Source organism: Phyllobates terribilis, unplaced genomic scaffold (genome assembly GCF_046119375.1).
Source record: "Phyllobates terribilis strain yellow unplaced genomic scaffold, ASM4611937v1 Scaffold_36__1_contigs__length_13169755, whole genome shotgun sequence".
In the NCBI taxonomy this organism is placed as follows: Eukaryota; Metazoa; Chordata; class Amphibia; order Anura; family Dendrobatidae; genus Phyllobates; species Phyllobates terribilis.
In genome coordinates, this window is record NW_027362796.1 from 4,316,992 (window position 1) to 4,337,562 (window position 20,571).

The 20,571-nt window shown below is 41.9% G+C and overlaps 1 protein-coding gene across 1 annotated transcript in view; it reads right to left on the minus strand.

The window, feature by feature from the left end:
• Positions 1 to 7,235: 7,235 nt before the first annotated feature.
• Positions 7,236 to 20,571, minus strand: part of LOC141182797 (uncharacterized) — a 40,925-nt gene continuing 27,589 nt past the window's right edge. Inside the window, exons 3-8 of the mRNA XM_073660909.1 lie at positions 18,939 to 19,088; positions 18,630 to 18,809; positions 18,424 to 18,547; positions 18,243 to 18,340; positions 17,954 to 18,044; positions 7,236 to 11,163 (exon numbers count right to left, since the gene is read on the minus strand). Of these exons, the coding sequence (XP_073517010.1) occupies positions 10,154 to 11,163; positions 17,954 to 18,044; positions 18,243 to 18,340; positions 18,424 to 18,547; positions 18,630 to 18,809; positions 18,939 to 19,016 (1,581 nt within the window). The 5' untranslated portion in view covers positions 19,017 to 19,088 and the 3' untranslated portion in view covers positions 7,236 to 10,153. The remainder of the gene's footprint in view (positions 11,164 to 17,953; positions 18,045 to 18,242; positions 18,341 to 18,423; positions 18,548 to 18,629; positions 18,810 to 18,938; positions 19,089 to 20,571) is intronic.

The following is a 20,571-nucleotide window of genomic DNA, read 5'->3' on the forward strand; positions in this document are numbered from 1 at the left end:
GGGCGATGCGGTGGTCGTTTCTCAGGCACTGCAGCATGAAATCAACCATGTGCTGCAGACTGCCAACTAGCCAAGAAACGCTGTCCCCTGCTTGAGGCGTGATCTCTGCCTGCTCTGCATCACCCCACCCTCGCTCTAGATACTGACTACTAGAGCATTGTGTACCTCCCTCCTCTGGACAGATGTCTTCCTCCTCCATTGACTCCTCCTCATCCTCCTCACAAAGTGTCCCCTGCCTAGGCCTTTGTGAGGAACTACGTTGCGCAGACTGTGCAGAAGCAGATGGCATTTGTGACTCCTCATCCTCCACCTCTTCCAAAACCTCGTCCCTTAGTGCTTGCAGTGTTTTTTCAAGCAGGCAGATAAGGGGGATAGTCATGCTGACTAGTGCATCATCTGCACTCGCCATCCGCATGGAATAATCGAAGGCACGCAAAACGTGGCAAATGTCCTTCATAGAGGCCCACTCAGTGGTGGTGAAGTGTGAACGGCGCGCACTGCGACTTGTTTGCGCCTGCTGCAGCTGGTACTCCATTACTGCTGCCTGCTGCTCACACAACCTCTCCAACATATGTAACGTTGAATTCCACCTGGTGGGTAGGTCACATATGATGCGATGTTCCGGAAGACGTAATCGGCGCTGCAGAGCTGTAATGCGCGATCTTGCGTTGCTGGAACGCCGCAAGTGAGCGCACTCTATGCGGACCTTGTGAAGCAGTGCATCAAGATCCGGATAGTCCCTCAAAATACTCTGCACGACCAAGTTGAGCACATGTGCCAGACATGGGATGTGAGTGAGGTTGCCTAGGCCCAGAGCTGCCACCAGATTTTGGCCATTGTCACACAGTACCATGCCTGGCTGGAGATTCGCTGGCACAAACCACACGTCGCTCTGCTGCTTGATGGCATTCCAGAGCTCCTGCGCTGTGTGGCTTCGATTCCCGAAAGAAATTAATTTTAATACGGCCTGTTGACGTTTGGCCACGGCTGTGCTCATATCGGTCATCATAACAGGTAACCGTTCACGGGTCGATGTGGAAGTAGACCGTGACGGCTCCTGCAGCGCTGATTCAGAGGAACTGGAGTATGAGGAGGAGTCAATGTGTACAGACTGGATTCCTGCAATCCTTGGAGTTGGCAGAACACGTACAACGCCACTCTCAAGATCTGTACCCGGCTCCACAACATTTACCCAATGGGCAGTGAGGGAAAGGTATCGTCCCTGTCCATGCTTACTGGTCCACGCATCGGTGGTCAGGTGGACCTTGCTACTGACGGCGTTTTGTAGCGCATGTTTAATTTTTCCCTCCACATGCTGTTGCAGGGCAGGGACGACTTGCCTGCTGAAATAAAAGCGGCTGGGCACGTTGTATTGTGGGACTGCCAATGCCATTAAGTTACGGAAGGTGTCAGTCTCCACCAGCCTGAATGATAGCATTTCAAGGGCCAGTAGTTTAGCAATGCCAGCATTCAGAGCCTGTGCTCGGGGGTGGTTTGCAAAGTATGGGCGCCTTTTCTCCCGTGCCTGTGCTAACGATGGATGTAGACTGGCCTGGGAGTGTGAGGATGACAGGGAAAGTGGTGCTGTGGGTGGAATTACACTGTGTCTCTGTACAACAGTGCCAGAGGTTCTTCCATGGTGATCCTGTGAGGAAGCCGAACCAGCTGTGTGTGAGCTGGAGGAAGAGGCTACAACACGAGCTGAAGAGGTGGTAGGTGGCGCTGTTGGTTGGCCTAGGTCTTCAGTGTGTTTTTGTAACTCCACCACGTGCTTGGTCCGCACATGTTTCCACATATTTGTGTTATTGAGGTTGCTGACACTTTTCCCTCTTTTCACCTTCTGATTACACAGCTTGCATTTGACAAAGCAAATGTCATCTGCAACTGTGTCAAAAAAGGACCAGGCACTGCAAGTCTTGGGAGCGCCCGCTTTGGATTTTGGAAGTGCCATGCTCCTAATGGGTGCCGAAGTGGAGGCTACAGGGAACCAAGTCTGCCCCCTCCCTCTACCTCCTTTTTGGGCCATTCGGGGAATCTCTTCCTCAGAGCTGCTCCCACCACCTTCCTGTCCCTCATGCCATGATGGGTCAAGGACCTCATCATCTACACCACCCTTTTCAAACAACTGCTTCTCCTGGGTAGTCTCGACAGCACAGTACGCACCAGAAAGTGGCACCTGAGTCTCATCATCAGATGCGTACTGAGGTGTGCTGCTGACTATAGGCACTGGCCCACCCGCCTCTTCAGATTCAGAGAGACAAAACGGTTGCACATCACTGCATACTATCTCTTCTTCAAATTCTCGAATTCTGCTTGGCTGGCCCCCTCTTTCCAAGCCAAGAGATTCAGAGAACAGAAGTAGAGATGGCTCCTGTCCAGGGCTCTCTGACTGCCTGGGCAGTTTGGCAGGTGGTGAAGAGACAGATGGGTGCTCTTCAGTGCTCAGGACCTGAGAGGATCTGGAACTAATTGAAGTCGATGTGTTAGCTGCCATCCATCCAACAACAGCTTCAATTTGGTCCTCCCGCAGCAGTGGGGTACGGCTAGCTCCTACAAAGCTGCGCATAAAGGACTGTTCCCTGGTAAAACTGGGGGATGCTGAGTCACTGGTGCCCGCGGCAGGCACAGAATCCCCACGTCCTCTCCCTGCAGGCACAGAATCCTCACGTCCTCTCCCTGCAGAAACTCCACGCCCACAAGCCTTACTCCCTGCCTTCTTCATCTTGGTCGACTGATAAAGATAGGCAGAAAAGTACTAAGGGCTTAGTGTGCTTATTCCTGAACAGCTGCTAACAGGTATAAGAAACACTAATTTTATAAAGTGTGGACTAGACTTTAATATGAGCTAATGTGGCCTACACAACTGTAAAGTGGAGTGTTTGGTGAACTTTATTTAGGATTTTTTTGTCACAAAAAGACACTGGATGTGCCCAAAGATGTAATACCGATAGTATCACAAACTATTTGTAGCTATTACAATGCAGGAAGGTAACCTACAATGCAATAGATGAGGCTACAAAAAATAGGCTAATACTAATCTGGCTGGGGCTGCACGGCACAATGCTGCAGAAAGGCTCCTCTATCTACTCCTATATAGTGTGTTTGGAACCAATTTAGCTGAATACGGATGGAACCACCACACTAATAGGAGAAATCAGGAAAAATGATCAATTAGCAAAAAAGGACAATTTATGAGGCAGTGACACACGCTGAGCGCACTACAACCAGACGTGGCTGAAGCACACACTACAGCGTGAGCTGCACTCACACACAGAGACCTTGCAGACAGGCGTGAACAGTGCAGATGCAGAGCACTGTGCACTAGCGCTGCAAGACAAAAAAAAATTCTCTATCTACTCCTATATAGTGTGTTTGGAACTAATTTAGCTGAATACGGATGGAACCACCACACTAATAGGAGAAATCAGGAAAAATGATCAATTAGCAAAAAAGGACAATGTATGAGGCAGTGACACACGCTGAGCGCACTACAACCAGACGTGGCTGAAGCACACACTACAGCGTGAGCTGCACTCACACACACAGACCTTGCAGACAGCGGTGAACAGCACAGAGAACTGTGCACTAGCGCTGCAAGGCACAGCGATTTATAAAGTAGCTTGGGTAAAGCAGAATAGAGCAGATAGGTAGCTAAAACTGTCCCTCAGAACAACAGCGTCCTATGCCTAACTGAATTCACAGCAGAGTGAGCTCAAAATGGCGGCGGAGGCTTTTATAGTGCATCATGACATCATTTCAGCAGCCAATCACAGCCATGCCATTAGTCAACATGCCTACATGCCTAACAGGATGTGCCCACACTTCTTAGGATCCTCATTGGCTGAATAAAATGAAACTGGCTCATTGCATTCCGGTATACGATATGCTAAAAGTATCGGAATTAAGTATCGGAATTCCGATACCGCGAATATCGGCCGATACCCGATATTTCAGTATCGGAATGCTCAACACTAGATAAGAAACCACTGGAACTTGATGAAAACTTGAACACAACACAGTTCATTTAGGATCATCGTCCTCTGTAATCCTGGTGGTCAGTGGTGTGAATGTATTGAATTGACACATCTATCATCACTCAGCATTCAGCAATTTTACCTTCTGATACTTCTGGATAGCGTCTGTTTCTTCTTGTAACTTTTGAGAATCTCTTTAGATTTAGAAATATGGAAAGTCTTTATTAAGATAAAATTAATAATTGCAGTATTTTGATTGAAGTCTTCATTCCCTAATCTAATACCAAATCTGGCAATTTCCTAACCTATAATATCACAGCATACCATAGCAATCAGTAATATTCATCTAATTATTTTCAAAATATTAATATCAATGATGTTTGGAATAATAAAACAATAATAGAAAATAATTATTAATCAGGTTCTTCATGTGATAGAACATTTTTTCATATCATAGGTGTAATTACCTCCTTTTCCAACCCATAGGTGTCAGTGTGTTTTGATGTAACAAGTGTTTATATCTTTATTAACTAGAGATATTGATTAAACCAGTAATACCAAAGAATGTATACTCTTGAACCAAAATGAATAAATATATGAATGAATGAATGACTTGTATTTACTCAAAAAATTGAAATATTTTCTTTTAGTGGAACCATATCATTATATTTAATGAAGCAATATTCTTGTACTAGACATTACTTTATCAAATATTGATGGGCATGGAGAGGGGGTGAATATTCATGCTCTTTAACAGTGGGCACACGCGATCGCCCGGCCGCAGCAGGAGCCGAGCTGCTGATACACTGTGTGCCGCTATTAAGGAGCATGAACTGCGACTACGCTGTGTGCCGGCTATTAAGGAGCTTTAAGTCACTGCTCCCCACGCACACAGTCCCGACGTGGGGAGCAGTGACTTCCGGCAGCTGATCTCTCCTTGTGAGCCGCGCATGACGTCACATGTTGAGATCAGTGCGGGCAGACAGGATGCAGCGCTGGAGGAAAGAGAAGAAAGGTGAGTAGGAGTGTTTATTTTTTATGTGCAGCCTGATGGGGATTAGGGGGACCATGCATACTAGGATAAGGATGAGGGGGCCATACATACCAGGATAGGGATTAGGGGTGCCATGCATACCAGGATAAGAATGAGGGGGCCATGCATACCAGGATAAGGATGAGGTGTGCCATGCATACCAGGATAGGGATGAGGGGTGCCATGCATACAAGGATAGGGATGATGGGTGCCATGCATACCAGGATAGGGATGAGGGGTGCCATGCATACCAGGATAGGGATGAGGGGTGCCATGCATACCAGGATATGGATGAGGGGTGCCATGCATACCAGGATGGAGGGGTGCCATGCACATCAAGATGGGGATGGGAGCCACGTATAATAGGAAGGGGGGGGCATATCTACCAGGATGGGGGATATTATCAGAATTGGGGGACATTGCCCCTATTCCAGTGTCAGCAGCAGACCCACTCTCCCTTAACAGTGCATCGTGACCACATTTTTAGCTTACATTTTTTTTTCTATTTTCCTTCTCTAAAACCTAGGTGTGTCTTATAGTCCGAAAACTACGGTAAGTTATGCAACTTCGCATGTAATACCCTTCTTAGTTATACCATTGTACCTTATTAATATTTCTTCTTTATTAAAATGTGTGAAAAATAAGTATTGATCAAAAGTGATTATATAATCAGGATCAAAAACACATTTTCCCCCTTAATGCCCAAAAAATATTTTATAAAATAATTCACCAAAATTAAAAATAATTATTTTATAAATATTTTGCATACATTTCATATCAATGTGTAGCATATATTTGTCTGAAGATGTGTGTACTCATCTAGGTAACCATTAAAAAATATTAACCTTGAATACTATAAAATTATAATGTGGAAAATTATTCTAAATTATTCTAAATGTAAATTTCCTTTATAAATCATTTTGATGTGTGCTTGCACTTATCCACTATAAACTAAATCAAGAAATAATAATTACTAAAGATTATATATATATATATATATATATATATATATATATATATATATATATATATATATATATAATGTGGATAATACTTAATTATGTATCATAATATTCTCAGAATGAAATGTATTTCTATTACTTCACATAAAAACTTTTTTTTGGGGGGGGGGATTTTGCAGCTGCTCATGTACTCATCTGTCATTTCACTCTGTCCTAGATCTATTCAAACCATACATTCAACATGCAAAGGTATGAATACATATGTTTTTAACACAAAATTATTATATCCTAATTATCAATGAGCATTGTAAACTATTAAATTTAATATCTTTATATTTCTTTGAATATTCCCCACATACATATAACTATTTCCTTTACTTGCAAAGATAGAAATGTCTTGGAAATTCTCTCTACTCGGCTTACAAGCTTTAAGTTACACCAACTGAAAATAGGAATTCACATATAGTAAAAGGAAAGCCAGCTCACCCAATACTTATAATCTAGCTTGCACGGAACCAGGTGATTCCACACCAGAATATGCTAAAAAAAGGGATAGTTGTTCCAGAGTCTGGTAAAATAATTCTTTCTTTATTTTTCATCCATTAAAAACTTGCAAAAATTACAAAGGTTGCATAGACAGGGAAGGGGAGCAAGACGCGTTTCGAACGCTCACTTGCGTTCTTTATCACTGCATAGCTACACAATGAACAGGTTTTTATAAAATAATAAAAATGTGCCAATGAAAACAGTTGGAACAAATCACATAATATAATTACCACATTAAGCAACAGTCGTGTATGTTATCAAGCCAAAATCACCAGGGTATGTGAACTTTTGATCAGGGTCATTTGGATGTTTTTGGTTGTCATTAAGATTTAAAAAGAGAAAACACAGTAGTTTGACAATAAATGGCTTCACCCAACCAATAATCATGAGTGGAGAAAAAGTTTTTTTTGTTATCATTCATATTCTCTGAAACAAGGCCAAGAAAGGAAAAATTCTGCCGGAGTATGTAAACTTTTGATCACAACTGTATATACAGGGTGGGCCATTTATATGGATACACCTAAATAAAATGGGAATGGTTGGTTATATCAACTTCCTGTTTGTGGCACATTAATATATGAGAGGAGGAAAACTGTTCCAGATGGGTGGTGACCATGGTGGCCATTTTGAAGTCGGCCATTTTGGATCCAACTTTATTTTTTTCAGTTGGAAGAGGGTCATGTGACATTAAACTTATTGAGAATTTCATAAGAAAAACAATGGTGAGCTTGGTTTTAACATAAAACTTTATTCTTTCATGAGTTATTTACAAGTTTATGACCTCTTATAAAATGTGTTCAAAGTGCTGCCCATTGTGTTGGATTGTCAATGCAACCCTCTTCTCCCACTCTTGACACACTGATAGCAACACCCCAGAAGAAATGCTAGCACAGGCATCCAGTATCAGTTGTTTCAGATGCTGCACATCTCATATCTTCACAGCATAGACAATTGCCTTCAGATGACCCCAAAGATAAAAGTCTAAGGGGGTCAGATCAGGAGACCTTGGTGGCCATTCAACTGGCCCATGATGACCAATCCACTTTCCAGGAAACTGTTCATGTAGGAATGCTTGGACCTGACACCCATAATGTGGTGGTGGCACCATCTTGGTGGAAAAACTCAGGGAACGTGCCATCTTCAGTGTATAAAGAAAGCAACACATCATCATGTAGCAATTTCAGCTATCCAGTGGCATTGAGGTTTCCATTGATGAAGAATGGCCCCACTATCTTTGTACCCCATATACCACACCATACTATCATTTTTTGTGTTCCAACAGTCTTGGAGGGATCTATCCACTGTGGGTTAGTGTCAGACCAATAGCGGTGGTTTTGTTTGTTAACTTCACCATTCACAAAAAGTTTGCCTCATCACTGAATATAATGTTCTGTGTAAACTGAGGATGCTGTTCCAATTTTTGTTTTGCCCATTCTGCAAATTCAGTGCGTTGATCTGGGTCATCCTCGTTGAGATGCTGCAGCAGCTGGATTTTGCAAGGGTGCCATTTGTGAGTAGCTAATATCCGCTGAAGGGATGTTCACTGAACCTGTTTTACGAAATTTGGCAAGCAGTTTGGTAACTGTAGCATGGGAGATGGGTGGTCTCATAGGGTGTCTTGCATTGAATCTGCTGCAATGACCTGAGTACTGCGCGTTCACCAGACATCAACACAATTTCTATCCACTCCTCAAGTGTTAACCTCTGTGACATATCAATGGCTGTAAACAAAGAGAAACTTGTAAAAAACTCATGAAAGAATAGAGTTACGTTAAAACCAAGCACACCATTGTTTTTCTTATGAAATTGTCAATAAGTTTGATGTGTCACATGACCCTCTTCCCATGGAAAAAATAAAGTTGGATCCAAAATGGCAGACTTCAAAATGGCCGCCATGGTCACCACCCATCTGGAAAAGTTTTCCCCCTCCCATATATTAATATGCCACAAACCGGAAGCTAATATCACCAACCATTCCCATTTTATTTAGGTGTATCCATATAAATGGCCCACCCTGTACAGACATGGATTTTGGCATGATTTTTTATAATTTTAACAAATTTTTCCTAACTTTAATTTGGAATTGGGCCTGTGTAGCTTTTAAGTTTTCTTCTAGTTTTAATGGTCTTTGTACATAAGCTCCTCCTACATCACTTGAGTCAATTATCATGTCTCCTCCTACATCACTTAATATGTCAGTTTCTCTTTTGTCCGTTCCCATGTCAGTCTCTTTGTCACCAGACGGTCACCTTCAGTAGCTGTTATCCTGTTCAATTTCCACATTACAGTCAGAATCAGTAACATCATTAGTATCCTTTACACTATTACAGAGTCATGCTTTGACTTTTCTGACACAAGTTTGTGAAATGTCAACCAATTGTAAAATATTTTTCAACTTCTCTTTGTCTCTATAAAAGGACACCAGCTTAGAATCTAATTTTAAATTCTCCATTTCACATTCTGCGCATAAGCTAAGCCACAAAACTTCTAAGTCAGTCTCGTCAGTAGCCTTTAATTTTAGTTTACTTTGCTTAGAAAAGAAGAAATAATATCCATATTTTTCCTTAACTTCAGATTTCTCAGATTCTCCTTTACACTGGGGTTTGGTCATCAGTGTACTTCTGATCCTTGTAGTACTTCTGGTGCCTGTCAATCCATCTGGAGAATATATCAGTCCTCAATCATCTGTAGGTTATTTCTGATTCTTGTGACAAAGTTAGTGGATTTCCCGACACTTGGACAACAGGTGTTCAGCAAAAGCTTTCCTCCTCTCCCCCACCTTGTTCAAGGAGAAGGAAGCCACTTGAAAGCACAAAAAAACTCAGGACTGGGGGCTCGCCAAAATGTTAAATATAATTATTTTTGTATATTTATATATAGATAGGACTGTTTATCAGATGCGATTGTTCAAAGAATATATTATTTATTCTTGGGTTGTCCATTAAAAAGAATAATTCCAGCAGTTACATAAAATAGGTGAAATAGTTACAAAGTGATTTTCCATTTGTCCATAATTAGCCTATTAGTTGAGATTCACCTATCTTTTCCTGGGATCCTGAATGGTAGGTTGCGTCTGTCTGTGTCCAGCACGTGTGTCAGGGCCTACATATCAGCTGTCTCTTCAGCTCTTAGATCCTAGGACTGAGCCATGTAATGTAGAATGGAAAAGAGACCCCGAGACCCCCACCCTGTGTGGGTTATATTGGCCCCTCACAGCACCTGTTGTTCTGCTTATGGCACTAACTTACACTGAGCTAAAAAGACAAGAATAGCCTGAATGTCTTGTCAGCAAAACCTAGCTCGAGGCTGATCTATATAGAATTCAGATTAAAAAATGAATATCCATAATTCATATTTAACAGTAATATAGCACACCTATAAGTGTATAGGATCATAATGTTTAATACAATAGTATGGTTATATAAGAAATTTCAAGAATGTGGAATGTTAATTGTAAGATATAGTGACTGCAAGTTATCAGACGGTAATGGGCAAGCTGAAAGGATATATAGGAGAGATGCATGTATGTCATCCTATGGTATGTTATTTTATTACTGTATGTACTGGTTTCTTGGTTTGTAAAAAAAAAAAACTAATAAAAAAATATCTATAAAAATGTATTGGATTAAAAAAAAAGATTAGGAAAAAGGCTTCTCCCCTGTGTGAGTTCTCATGTGTCTATCCAAAGCTGATTTCTGGTTAAAACTTTTCCCACATTCAGAACATGAAAAAGGCTTCTCCCCTGTGTGAGTTCTCTGGTGATTAACCAAAGCTGATTTCTGGTTAAAACATTTCCCACATTCTGAACACGAAAAAGGCTTCTCTCCTGTGTGAGCTCTCTGGTGACTAACCAAAGTGGATTTCTGGTTAAAACATTTCCCACATTCTGAACATGAAAAAGGCTTCTCCCCTGTGTGGGTTCTCTGGTGCTTAATCAAATCTGATTTCTGGTTAAAACATTTGCCACATTCTGAACATGAAAAAGGCTTCTCCCCCGTGTGAGTTCTCTTGTGGATATTAAGAAGTGATTTCTGGTTGAAATATTTCCCACATTCTGAACAGGAAAAAGGCTTCTCCTTACTGTGAGTTCTCTGGTGTCTAACAAAAGCTGATTTCCAGTTAAAACATTTCCCACATTCCGAACATGAAAAAGGCTTCTCCCCCGTGTGAGTTCTCTTGTGGATATTAAGAAGTGATTTCCGGTTAAAACATTTCCCACATTCTGAACATGAAAAAGGCTTCTCCGCTATGTGAGTTCGCTGGTGCGCAACAAAAACTGATTTCTGGTTAAAACTTCGGCCACATTTGGAACAAAACAATCTATTATCCGCTGTGTGTATTTTTTGATGTTTAAGAATAGACTTTTCGAGGGTAAAACTATTTCCATTTTCTGAAAGTGAAAATGACCTCTTTCCTTTAGGAGCAGTTCGTTTTTTAATGCTTATTTTTTTATTTTGATTTTTTTCCTTCATAGTCGGTAATGAATCAGAAGACAGGATCTGTTCCATAGGCTTAGATGACAGATCTTTGCTTTGAAGGGAAGATGGGATATCTGGAGAAATGGCATAAACTTCAATTGTATCCTGTAAGATCTCAAGATCATCCGATTTAAAAATCTCCGGTCTCTCTGATCTCCAGGTACAGTCATCTGCCAAGAAAAAAAACAATTAATAATTTTGAATGAAATATCCTTGAATTTACATTTTTGAACATTTCTACTTAAATGTCTGTAGAAATGGCAAGTTATTGACAGAATGACAGTGAAAAGTGAAAACCTCACAGAATGAACCAGTAGAGCGTAGTGTTCAACTGTTTGTTCATTCTGTCTCCAAAATATGGAATAAGAAGCCATCAAAAAATGTTATGTAGGCAAAAATGATACCAATAAAAACTTCTACTCATCCATAAACCAATGCAGCAAAATCCGGTCTCCCCCTTCCTTCTGAGCCTTGAAGTGTGCCTAAACAATATTTAGCAACCATGTATTTGGCATTATTATAGTGAGAAGAACCCACTTAATTTACGGTGTGCGTCTCCTAGAGCACAATCTGGGCACTATGTGTTGGGTAATAAAATGGCAAATGTGTAATTTTCACCCTTCAACATCCACTGCGTGCTAATTTCTGGAAAGTGATTGTGGAGTCAAAATATTCACTTCTCCTATAGATTAATTCACTGAGGGTTATAATTTTCAAAATGAAGCTACTTTATGGTGATTTCTACTGCTCTGGTTTTCTGTCATTTTATTATATTAAGGCTTCTTTAAATGGTGTGTTCCATCTCCTCTGGGGATAAGCAAGGCAGTCCCTGGGATCTGGAAAATGGATTATATAGCACCAAGCCTGTTAGTGGTGGCCATCTTTTGAGCTGTCAGGTGACCATGAACAGCGCCCCCAATACATTGTGTCTGAAAACTATTCCAGCAAGATCAGCAATACAATAGCTAAATGTCGCTCCTTCCCTTCTTAACCTGCCATGTGCCCAGACAGTAGTGTACAGCTGTATATAGGGTATTGTCAAATTCAAGAGAAGTTGGAATATAATTTGTAAGGTCCATTTGTTTCCTATTATCCTTTGTGAAGAATTACAAAGTTATCACCACATAAAGTGACACACGTCTGATTTGAAAATGGAGCCTGACTAGGAACACAAAACTGGCTGCAGGAAGAGGTTAAATTAGAGGATCACTTGAGTCAAAAACTGTGACTATAGACAATAACACATCTACTGAAATGATCAAACTCAATAGTCTCCATCAGTTAAAAACGAGTAACTAGTGGTGAAACCTTTCTGTGGTAATTGGAGTATGGGGCTCGGTGGCTCTTCGTAATCTAAACTATGATAAGGGCCAATATTTTCTGTCAGAGGAGTTTCAAGAAGAAATATTAGACATTTAAAGAGAACTTTTTATAATAGTGCAGAGCTGAGGTGTCTTAAATTTAGACCTCGGGCATTGGGAAGACATAATGGAGACCTTCTTTTAAAGACAACGAGGGAGTTACAGAGTCACATAAGTGAGTCAGGCCGATTCCACCACACTCAAACTATCATACAAAATGAACCTGTAAAAAAAGACAGAATAAAAGATATGTTACATCCCCAACAACAATATATGTATCAGGGGAGAACTACAACACTAAACCGGAATTGCAGTCATTTATGGTGGACCATTGGATCTACTATGAGTCCTGATGAGAAGAGTAGAGAAAGTATTAGTGCTCCTGTCAGGCAAAATGTATTTTTGGTCATAGTTTTAAAAAATGAGAGCTGTCTCAAATCTCCACCCCCCTGTCCATTTGTAAGAGTTTTACATAGAACTCACTGTTGCTTTTCCCCCAAACCTCAGGAATTTTTATGAGCGTCATAAAGCCTCAGCCCAGAGCAAGCACTGGTATACCCTGGATTTTTCCCTCCAATCCTATTGTTTAGCTGCACAAATGTTTAATGTCGATTTTAATCATGCACATGACTGTCAGAAACACAGGGAGCACATTTTTGAGATGGTCATCTTTTTCCAATTGTGATGGTGTGGTTTTCGTGACGAGGAGACCACCGGAAGCCCGGGAAATGGGTTCTGAGCTTCTGAGCATCATAGAGATTTCATATTTGATATCCATCTTCATGAATAGTGGTGACAGCAAACATGATGTCTCCATCTTGGATGTGGGACCCCCCCCCCACACCAAGATATGAAATCTGAAGGAGTTTTAGGTCTTCTGCAGCTGGGTGGGTTCACAAAGCCGAGTCCCCGTGTGAGGTAAGCACCATGGGTGTCTCCTAATGTTTTGGCCCCTTTACTAAAAACCAGAACGGCCATTTTTTAAGTCATTCTTGCCCCGGGATGTCAGACGCATGCACACCACGCTGCGTGGAAGAATCACATCTAATTTCCGGGGAGCCGTCCCCCCCACAGAATCTGAGACCATCACCACGTGGCACAGGTTTTGCTATTACTTATCCCTTTTATTTTAATAACTGTTTATTCATATATGTACATTGTCTCTTTTATAATATCTTGTATATCTTTTGTAAACACTGCCCACTTTTGGGAGTAAATCATTATTATTTACCAGCTTCGTTCTTCTTGTCCTATGTCGAGCAAACACGTTCCTCACCCGCTAATTCACATTACCTAACGGGTACCCAATCCACCTGTTAAGCGATCGGTGGTGGCAGTATACCAGTATTTATGTGATATTGTGGTTTGAGGGCGGCTGGTCGGAGGTATATATACAGTGCTGGCCAAAAGTATTAGCACCCCTGCAATTCTGTCAGATAATACTCAGTTTCTTCCTGAAAATTATTGCAATCACAAATTCTTTGGTATTATTCTCTTCATTTAATTTGCTTGCAAGGAAAAAACACAAAAGAGAATGAAGCAAAAATCAAATCATTGATCATTTGACACAAAACTCCAAAAAAGGGCCGGACAAAAGTATTGGCACCCTCAGCCTAATACTTGGTTGCACAACCTTTAGCCAAAATAACTGCGAACAACCGCTTCCGGTAACCATCAATGAGTTTCTTACAATGCTCTGCTGGAATTGTAGACCATTCTTCTTTGGCAAACTGCTCCAGGTCCCTGATATTTGAAGGGTGCCTTCTCCAAACTGCCATTTTGAGATCTCTCCACAGGTGTTCTATGGGATTCAGGTCTGGACTCATTGCTGGCCACCTTAGAAGTCTCCATTGCTTTCTCTCAAACCATTTTATAGTGCTTTTGGAAGTGTGTTTTGGGTCATTGTCCTGCTGAAAGACCCATGACCTCTGAGGTGAGCTTTCTCACACTGGGCCCTACAGTGCCTACAAGTAGTATTCAACCCCCTGCAGATTTAGCTGGTTTGATAAGATGCAAATAAGTTAGAGCCTTCAAACTGCAAACGAGAGTAGGTTTTATGAACAGAAGCATAAATCTTACAAACCAAAAAGTTATGTTGCTCAGTTGAATTTTATTAAATTTTAAACATAAAAGTGTGGGTCAATTATTATACAACCCCTATGTTTAATATTTTGTGGAATAACCCTTGTTTGCAATTACAGCAAATAATCGTCTTTTATAAGACCTGATCAGGCCGGCACAGGTCTGTGGAGTTATCTTGGCCCACTCCTCCATGCAGATCTTCTCCAAGTTATCTAGGTTCTTTGGGTGTCTCATGTGGACTTTATTCTTGAGCTCCTTCCACAAGTTTTCAATTGGGTTAAGGTCAGGAGACTGACTAGGCCACTCCAACATCTTGACTTTTTCCCTATTGAACCAGGCCTTGGTTTTCTTGGCTGTGTGCTTTGGGTCGTTGTCTTGTTGGAAGATGAAATTACGACCCATCTTAAGATCTTTGATGGAGGAGCGGAGGTTCTTGGCCAAAATCTCCAGGTAGGCCGTGCTATCCATCTTCCCATGGATGCGGACCAGATGGCCAGGCCCCTTGGCAGAGAAACAGCCCCACAGCATGATGCTGCCACCACCATGCTTGACTGTAGGGATGGTATTCTTGGGGTCGTATGCAGTGCCATCCAGTCTCCAAACGTCACGTGTGTGGTTGGCACCAAAGATCTCGATCTTGGTCTCATCAGACCATAGAACCTTGAACCAGTCTGTCTCAGAGTCCTCCAAGTGATCATGAGCAAACTGTAGACGAGCCTTGACATGTCGCTTTGAAAGTAAAGGTACCTTACGGGCTCGTCTGGAACGGAGACCATTGCGGTGGAGTACGTTACTTATGGTATTGACTGAAACCAATGTCCCCACTGCCATGAGATCTTCCCGGAGCTCCTTCCTTGTTGTCCTTGGGTTAGCCTTGACTCTTCGGACAAGCCTGGCCTCGGCACGGGAGGACACTTTCAAAGGCTGTCCTGGCCGTGGAAGGCTAACAGTAGTTCCATAATCCTTCCACTTACGGATGATGCTCCCAACAGTGGAGACAGGTAGGCCCAACTCCTTGGAAAGGGTTTTGTACCCCTTGCCAGCCTTGTGACCCTCCACGATCTTGTCTCTGATGGCCTTGGAATGCTCCTTTGTCTTTCCCATATTGACCATGTCTGAGTGCTGTTCACAAGTTTGGGGAGGGTCTTAAATAGTCAGAAAAGGCTGGCAAAAGAGATCTTTAATCCACACATGTGAAGCTCATTATTCTTGGTGCCTGAACTACTTCTTAATACTTTAGGGGGACCAAACAGAATTCTTGTGGTTTGAGGGGTTGAATAATAAATGACACTCTGAATTAACTTTTTACGTTTTAAAAAAAAAAAAAAAAAATTTGCTGCAGTGCATTTCCCACTTCCAGGCTGATCTACAGTACAAATGTCACAATGCCAAGTTAATTCCGCATGTGTCAACCAGCTAAATCTGCAGGGGGTTGAATACTACTTGTAGGCACTGTACATTATGCTGCAAAATTTGTTGGTAGTCTTCAGACTTCATAATGCCATGCACACGGTCAAGCAGTCCAGTGGCAGAGGCAGCAAAGCAACCCCAAAACATCAGAGAACCTCGGCCATGTTTGACTGTAGGGACCGTGTTCTTTTCTTTGAATGCCTCTTTTTTTTTCCTGTACACTCTATGTTGATGCTTTTTCCCAAAAAGCTCTACTTTTGTCTCATCTGACCAGAGAACATTCTTCCAAAACGTTTTAGGCTTTCTCAGGTAAGTTTTGGCAAACTCCAGCCTGGCTCTTTTATGTCTCGGGGTAAGAAGTGGGGTCTTCCTGGGTATCCTACCATACAGTCCTTTTTCATTCAGACGCCGACGGATAGTACGGGTTGACACTGTTGTACCCTTGGACTGCAGGGCAGCTTGAACTTGTTTGGATGTTAGTCGAGGTTCTTTATCCACCATCCGCACAATATTGCGTTGAAATCTCTCGTCAATTTTTCTTTTCCGTCCACATCTAGGGAGGTTAGCCACAGTGCCATGGGCTTTATACTTCTTGATGACACTGCGCACGGAAGACACAGGAACATTCAGGTCTCTGGAGATGGACTTGTAGCCTTGAGATTGCTCATGCTTCCTCACAATTTGGTTTCTCAAGTCCTCAGACAGTTGTTTGGTCTTCTTTCTTTTCTCCATGCTCAATGTGGTACACACAAGGACACAGGACAGAGGTTGAGTCAACTTTAATCCATGTTAACTGGCTGCAAGTGTGATTTAGTTATTGCCAACACCTGTTAGGTGCCACAGGTAAGTTACAGGTGCTGTTAATTACACGAATTAGAGAAGCATCACATGATTTTTCAAATGGTGCCAATACTTTTGTCCACCCCGTTTTTTAGGTTTGGTGTGGAATTATATCCAATTTGGCTTTAGGACAATTCTTTTTGTGTTTTTTTCATTGAAGACAAATTAAATGAAGAGAATAATACCAAAGAATTTGTGATTGCAATCATTTTCAGGAAGAAACTGAGTATTATCTGACAGAATTGCAGGGGTGCCAATACTTTTGGCCAGCACTGTACGTTCCTGGAAGGAACTGGTGGTATATATACGTCCTGTCACATCACGTGCCGCAATAGTCGACATAAATTAGAGCAGCTGCGCCCGTGCTTATCCTCGGTCAATACCGTGTTTGACCAGCAGGATAAGGGGGCGCCAGAGAGCTGCAAGGTCTGACCAATTGGTGTTTTCGTGACAGCTCCCCATTTCAGGAGAGATTGTGCAGTAATCTGAATTCCTTAGGATTGAAAACATGGAATTTATGATGTGGAGTGAATCCATGAAACCAGGGCTCGAGCCAACACATCTTCTGCAGGTGTGAATATATGTATATTACAGTCTTCAGCCAAGCACAGCTTAGAGATATATCATGGCGCAGGTGTAATGTTTTTATGTAGTTTATCACGATCCTGTTTGAAGTTAATTGGTTTGAAAAGTCAAGATAAAGGGAAACTCTGTTGTTATTGTACAGAAATTCACACTTGGCCTCACTGCACATTTAATGTTGTTGATAATAAAAGTGAAGTTTGGCCAGAAAGACTGGACCTGGTCTTGTAGGGACCATATGAGGACATTCAGCAACACAGAAGGGAGAGAAGGTAGATTCATCCAATAAGATATCAGGGTTCTAGGAAGCCAACAGCATCATTACCCTCCACTTTCTCTTACGGCCCATCATAATGTTTTTCTTCAAGTGATTTTCTAACTTGTCAGCACATTCTACGTACGCTGTCATTTGACTTTGTAGTTTACAGATCTGGGCAGGTAACGGACAGCGTCTCCTAATCCCAGGGGGTAGGTGGATCCTCCAGGTTGTAAGTTCTCTAGAAAAGGGCTTTCCCAATTCACAAAGTAATTTGAACATTTTCGGATGGAGGAGAATGTTGTGGTCTAGCGGCAAAATGGTGATCACACGATTGTGATACGGCCGGTCTACACCACCATTAAAGCAGCCACAGCCGGTGACTGAGAAGAATCTGTGACTTCTCTGCATTTAGTGGTCACTACTCACCTGGGTAGTCATATGTAGGAATCTCCTCCTTACACCGCTCATCACCCCTCACATATGTCTCTGTAGTATTAATATGGGTCAGATCTTCACCCTGAAACAAATATTGTAAAAGTCACAGACAGATGAAGAAGTCACATCCATGATCAGCTCTAATCCTGCCATCTCCACCATTCTCATTTCACAAGTATAAAACATGTAATACTGGGGGATAAAACAAAATTGAGCACAAGACCTTCACAGACATCTATACATCATAGGGGAGATTTCATGACACCTTCTCTTCATCTACCTGATGATCCTGAGGAACACTGGGATCTTCTTGTTTACAGTCTTGTGAAAGAAGAGGACGGGGACATCTCTCTGGTGTTGTTCTCTTACTGGATAGATCTGGAGGAAACACATACAGGGACTGAATTCATCCTTTACATACAGATAATTATAGGCCATGTGTATTTAGTCCTGTCTATTACCTGGCGATGTGAGGGGCTGGGGAACCTCCATCATGATGTCCTTGTACAGATCTTTGTGTCCTTCTAAATACTCCCACTCCTCCATGGAGAAATAGACAGCGACATCCTGACACCTTATAGGAACCTAACACATACAATGATACAGTCATCCCCTGATCTCTTCATAGCATTACTGTATAATGTCCCAGCATTCCCAGCAGTGTCACCTCTCCAGTCAGCAGCTCAATCATCTTGTAGGTGAGTTCTAGGATCTTCTGGTCATTGATGTCCTCATGTATCAGGGTGTAAGGTGGAGGCCCCGTGATTGGGCTCAGGGGTCTTCTCCATCCCTCAGACGCAGGGTCCTGACAGCGCTCACTAGAGGTCTTCTTCACTACTGTGTAATCCTGGTTATGGAGAGACACATTAATAAATCTCACTCCAGACATTTCCAGAGTCCTCACCTCTCCAGTTCTGTCCATCTGTTATTCCCATAGATAAGAATGATGTAATGTGACGTCATCAGAATCTCTCACCTCTCCAGTAAGCCGGAAGAGGATCTCTAGGGTGAGGTGTAATATCCTCTCCGCCATCTTGTCTCTATCCATATCCATCTTTGATGGGTAAATCAAGAAAATTCTCTTATCTAGAAGATCTTCACTGAGAGGATCTGATATTGTAGAGAACTGAATGAGAAGAAGATGAGCCGATGTAACATCATAAAAATCCTGTGTAATAATACAATTACTGGAGATAATAAGGGAAACATTTGAGGAGATTTATTATTTTACAGTATTTAGTTTTCTTCTTCACATCTACTAATAAAACCTATATATTTTATGCCACAGAAAACAAGCAGTTTCTTCCTCTCCAGTTGAATGCGTTTCTCATAGACTCATCTTCCATAACACTAATTGTCGTCTCATTTACCGACACTGGAATCGGCATTAGCAATACTGCAGGAGATATTCATTACACGTGACTAGTGTTGAGCGATACCTTCCGATATCAGGAAATATCGTATCGGATTGGATCGGGCCGATACCCAAAAAGTATCGGATATCGCCGATTCCGATACCGGAAACCAATGCAAGTCAATGGGACACAAATATCGGAATGAAAATAAACCCTTTCTTTCCTTGTAGGTTAATTCTACATGAAGTAAAACAACTAAGAATAATGTAGAATGACATGAAAAGCCGGCAATTCATCAGCGGCATACACCGGTACCCGACAATTTACAACAGAAAGAATAGAGCATCACACATAGATTAGATAGATAGAAACATGTTAGTCACATATATATGAAGTACAGTGACAATGTTGCTTACTGTACTTGTCATTTAGTGTAAAGGATTTATTAAAAAAAATATTAGTGTTTTCATGCACCGTCTCTTTAAGAAAGCCAGCCGGCAATTCAGCAGCTGTACCCGACAATTTATAACAGACAGAATAGAGCTTCACACATAGATTAGATAGATAGAAACATGTCAGTCACATATATAAGAAGTACAGTGACAGTGTTGCTTACTGTACTTGTCATTTAGTGTAAAGGATTTATTTAAAAAAATAATAGTGTTTTCATGCACCGTCTCTTTAAGAAAGCCGGCCGGCAATTCAGCATCTGTACCCGACAATTTAGAATAGAAAGAATAGAGAATCACACATAGATTAGATAGATAGAAACATGTCAGTCACATATATATGAAGTACAGTGACAGTGTTGATTACTGTACTTGTCATTTAGTGTTAAAATAAAGGATTTATTTAAAAAAAAATTGGCGTGGGGTTCCCCTTAATTTTAGGCTCTAGCGGAGGTTAAGCAGACAGCTGGGGCAGATGTTTGAAGCCTGGGAAGGGGGTAATACCCACGGAGCTTCCCAGGCTACTAATATCAGCCCCCAGCTGAATACCTAGCCTTTACTAGCTATTAAAATGGGGGAACCCCCCAAAAAAAATAACATGGGGTCCCCCCTAATTTAATAGCTAGCACAGGCTAGGCAGACAGCTGGGGGCTGATATTAATAGCCCAGGAAGGGTGCCATGAATATTGGCCCCCTCCCAGGCTAGAATCGTCAGCCGCCCCAGAAATGGCGCATCCATAGGATGCGCCAATTCTGGCACTTAGCCTCGCTCTTCCACGCTGCCCTGGTGCGGTGGCAGGGGGTA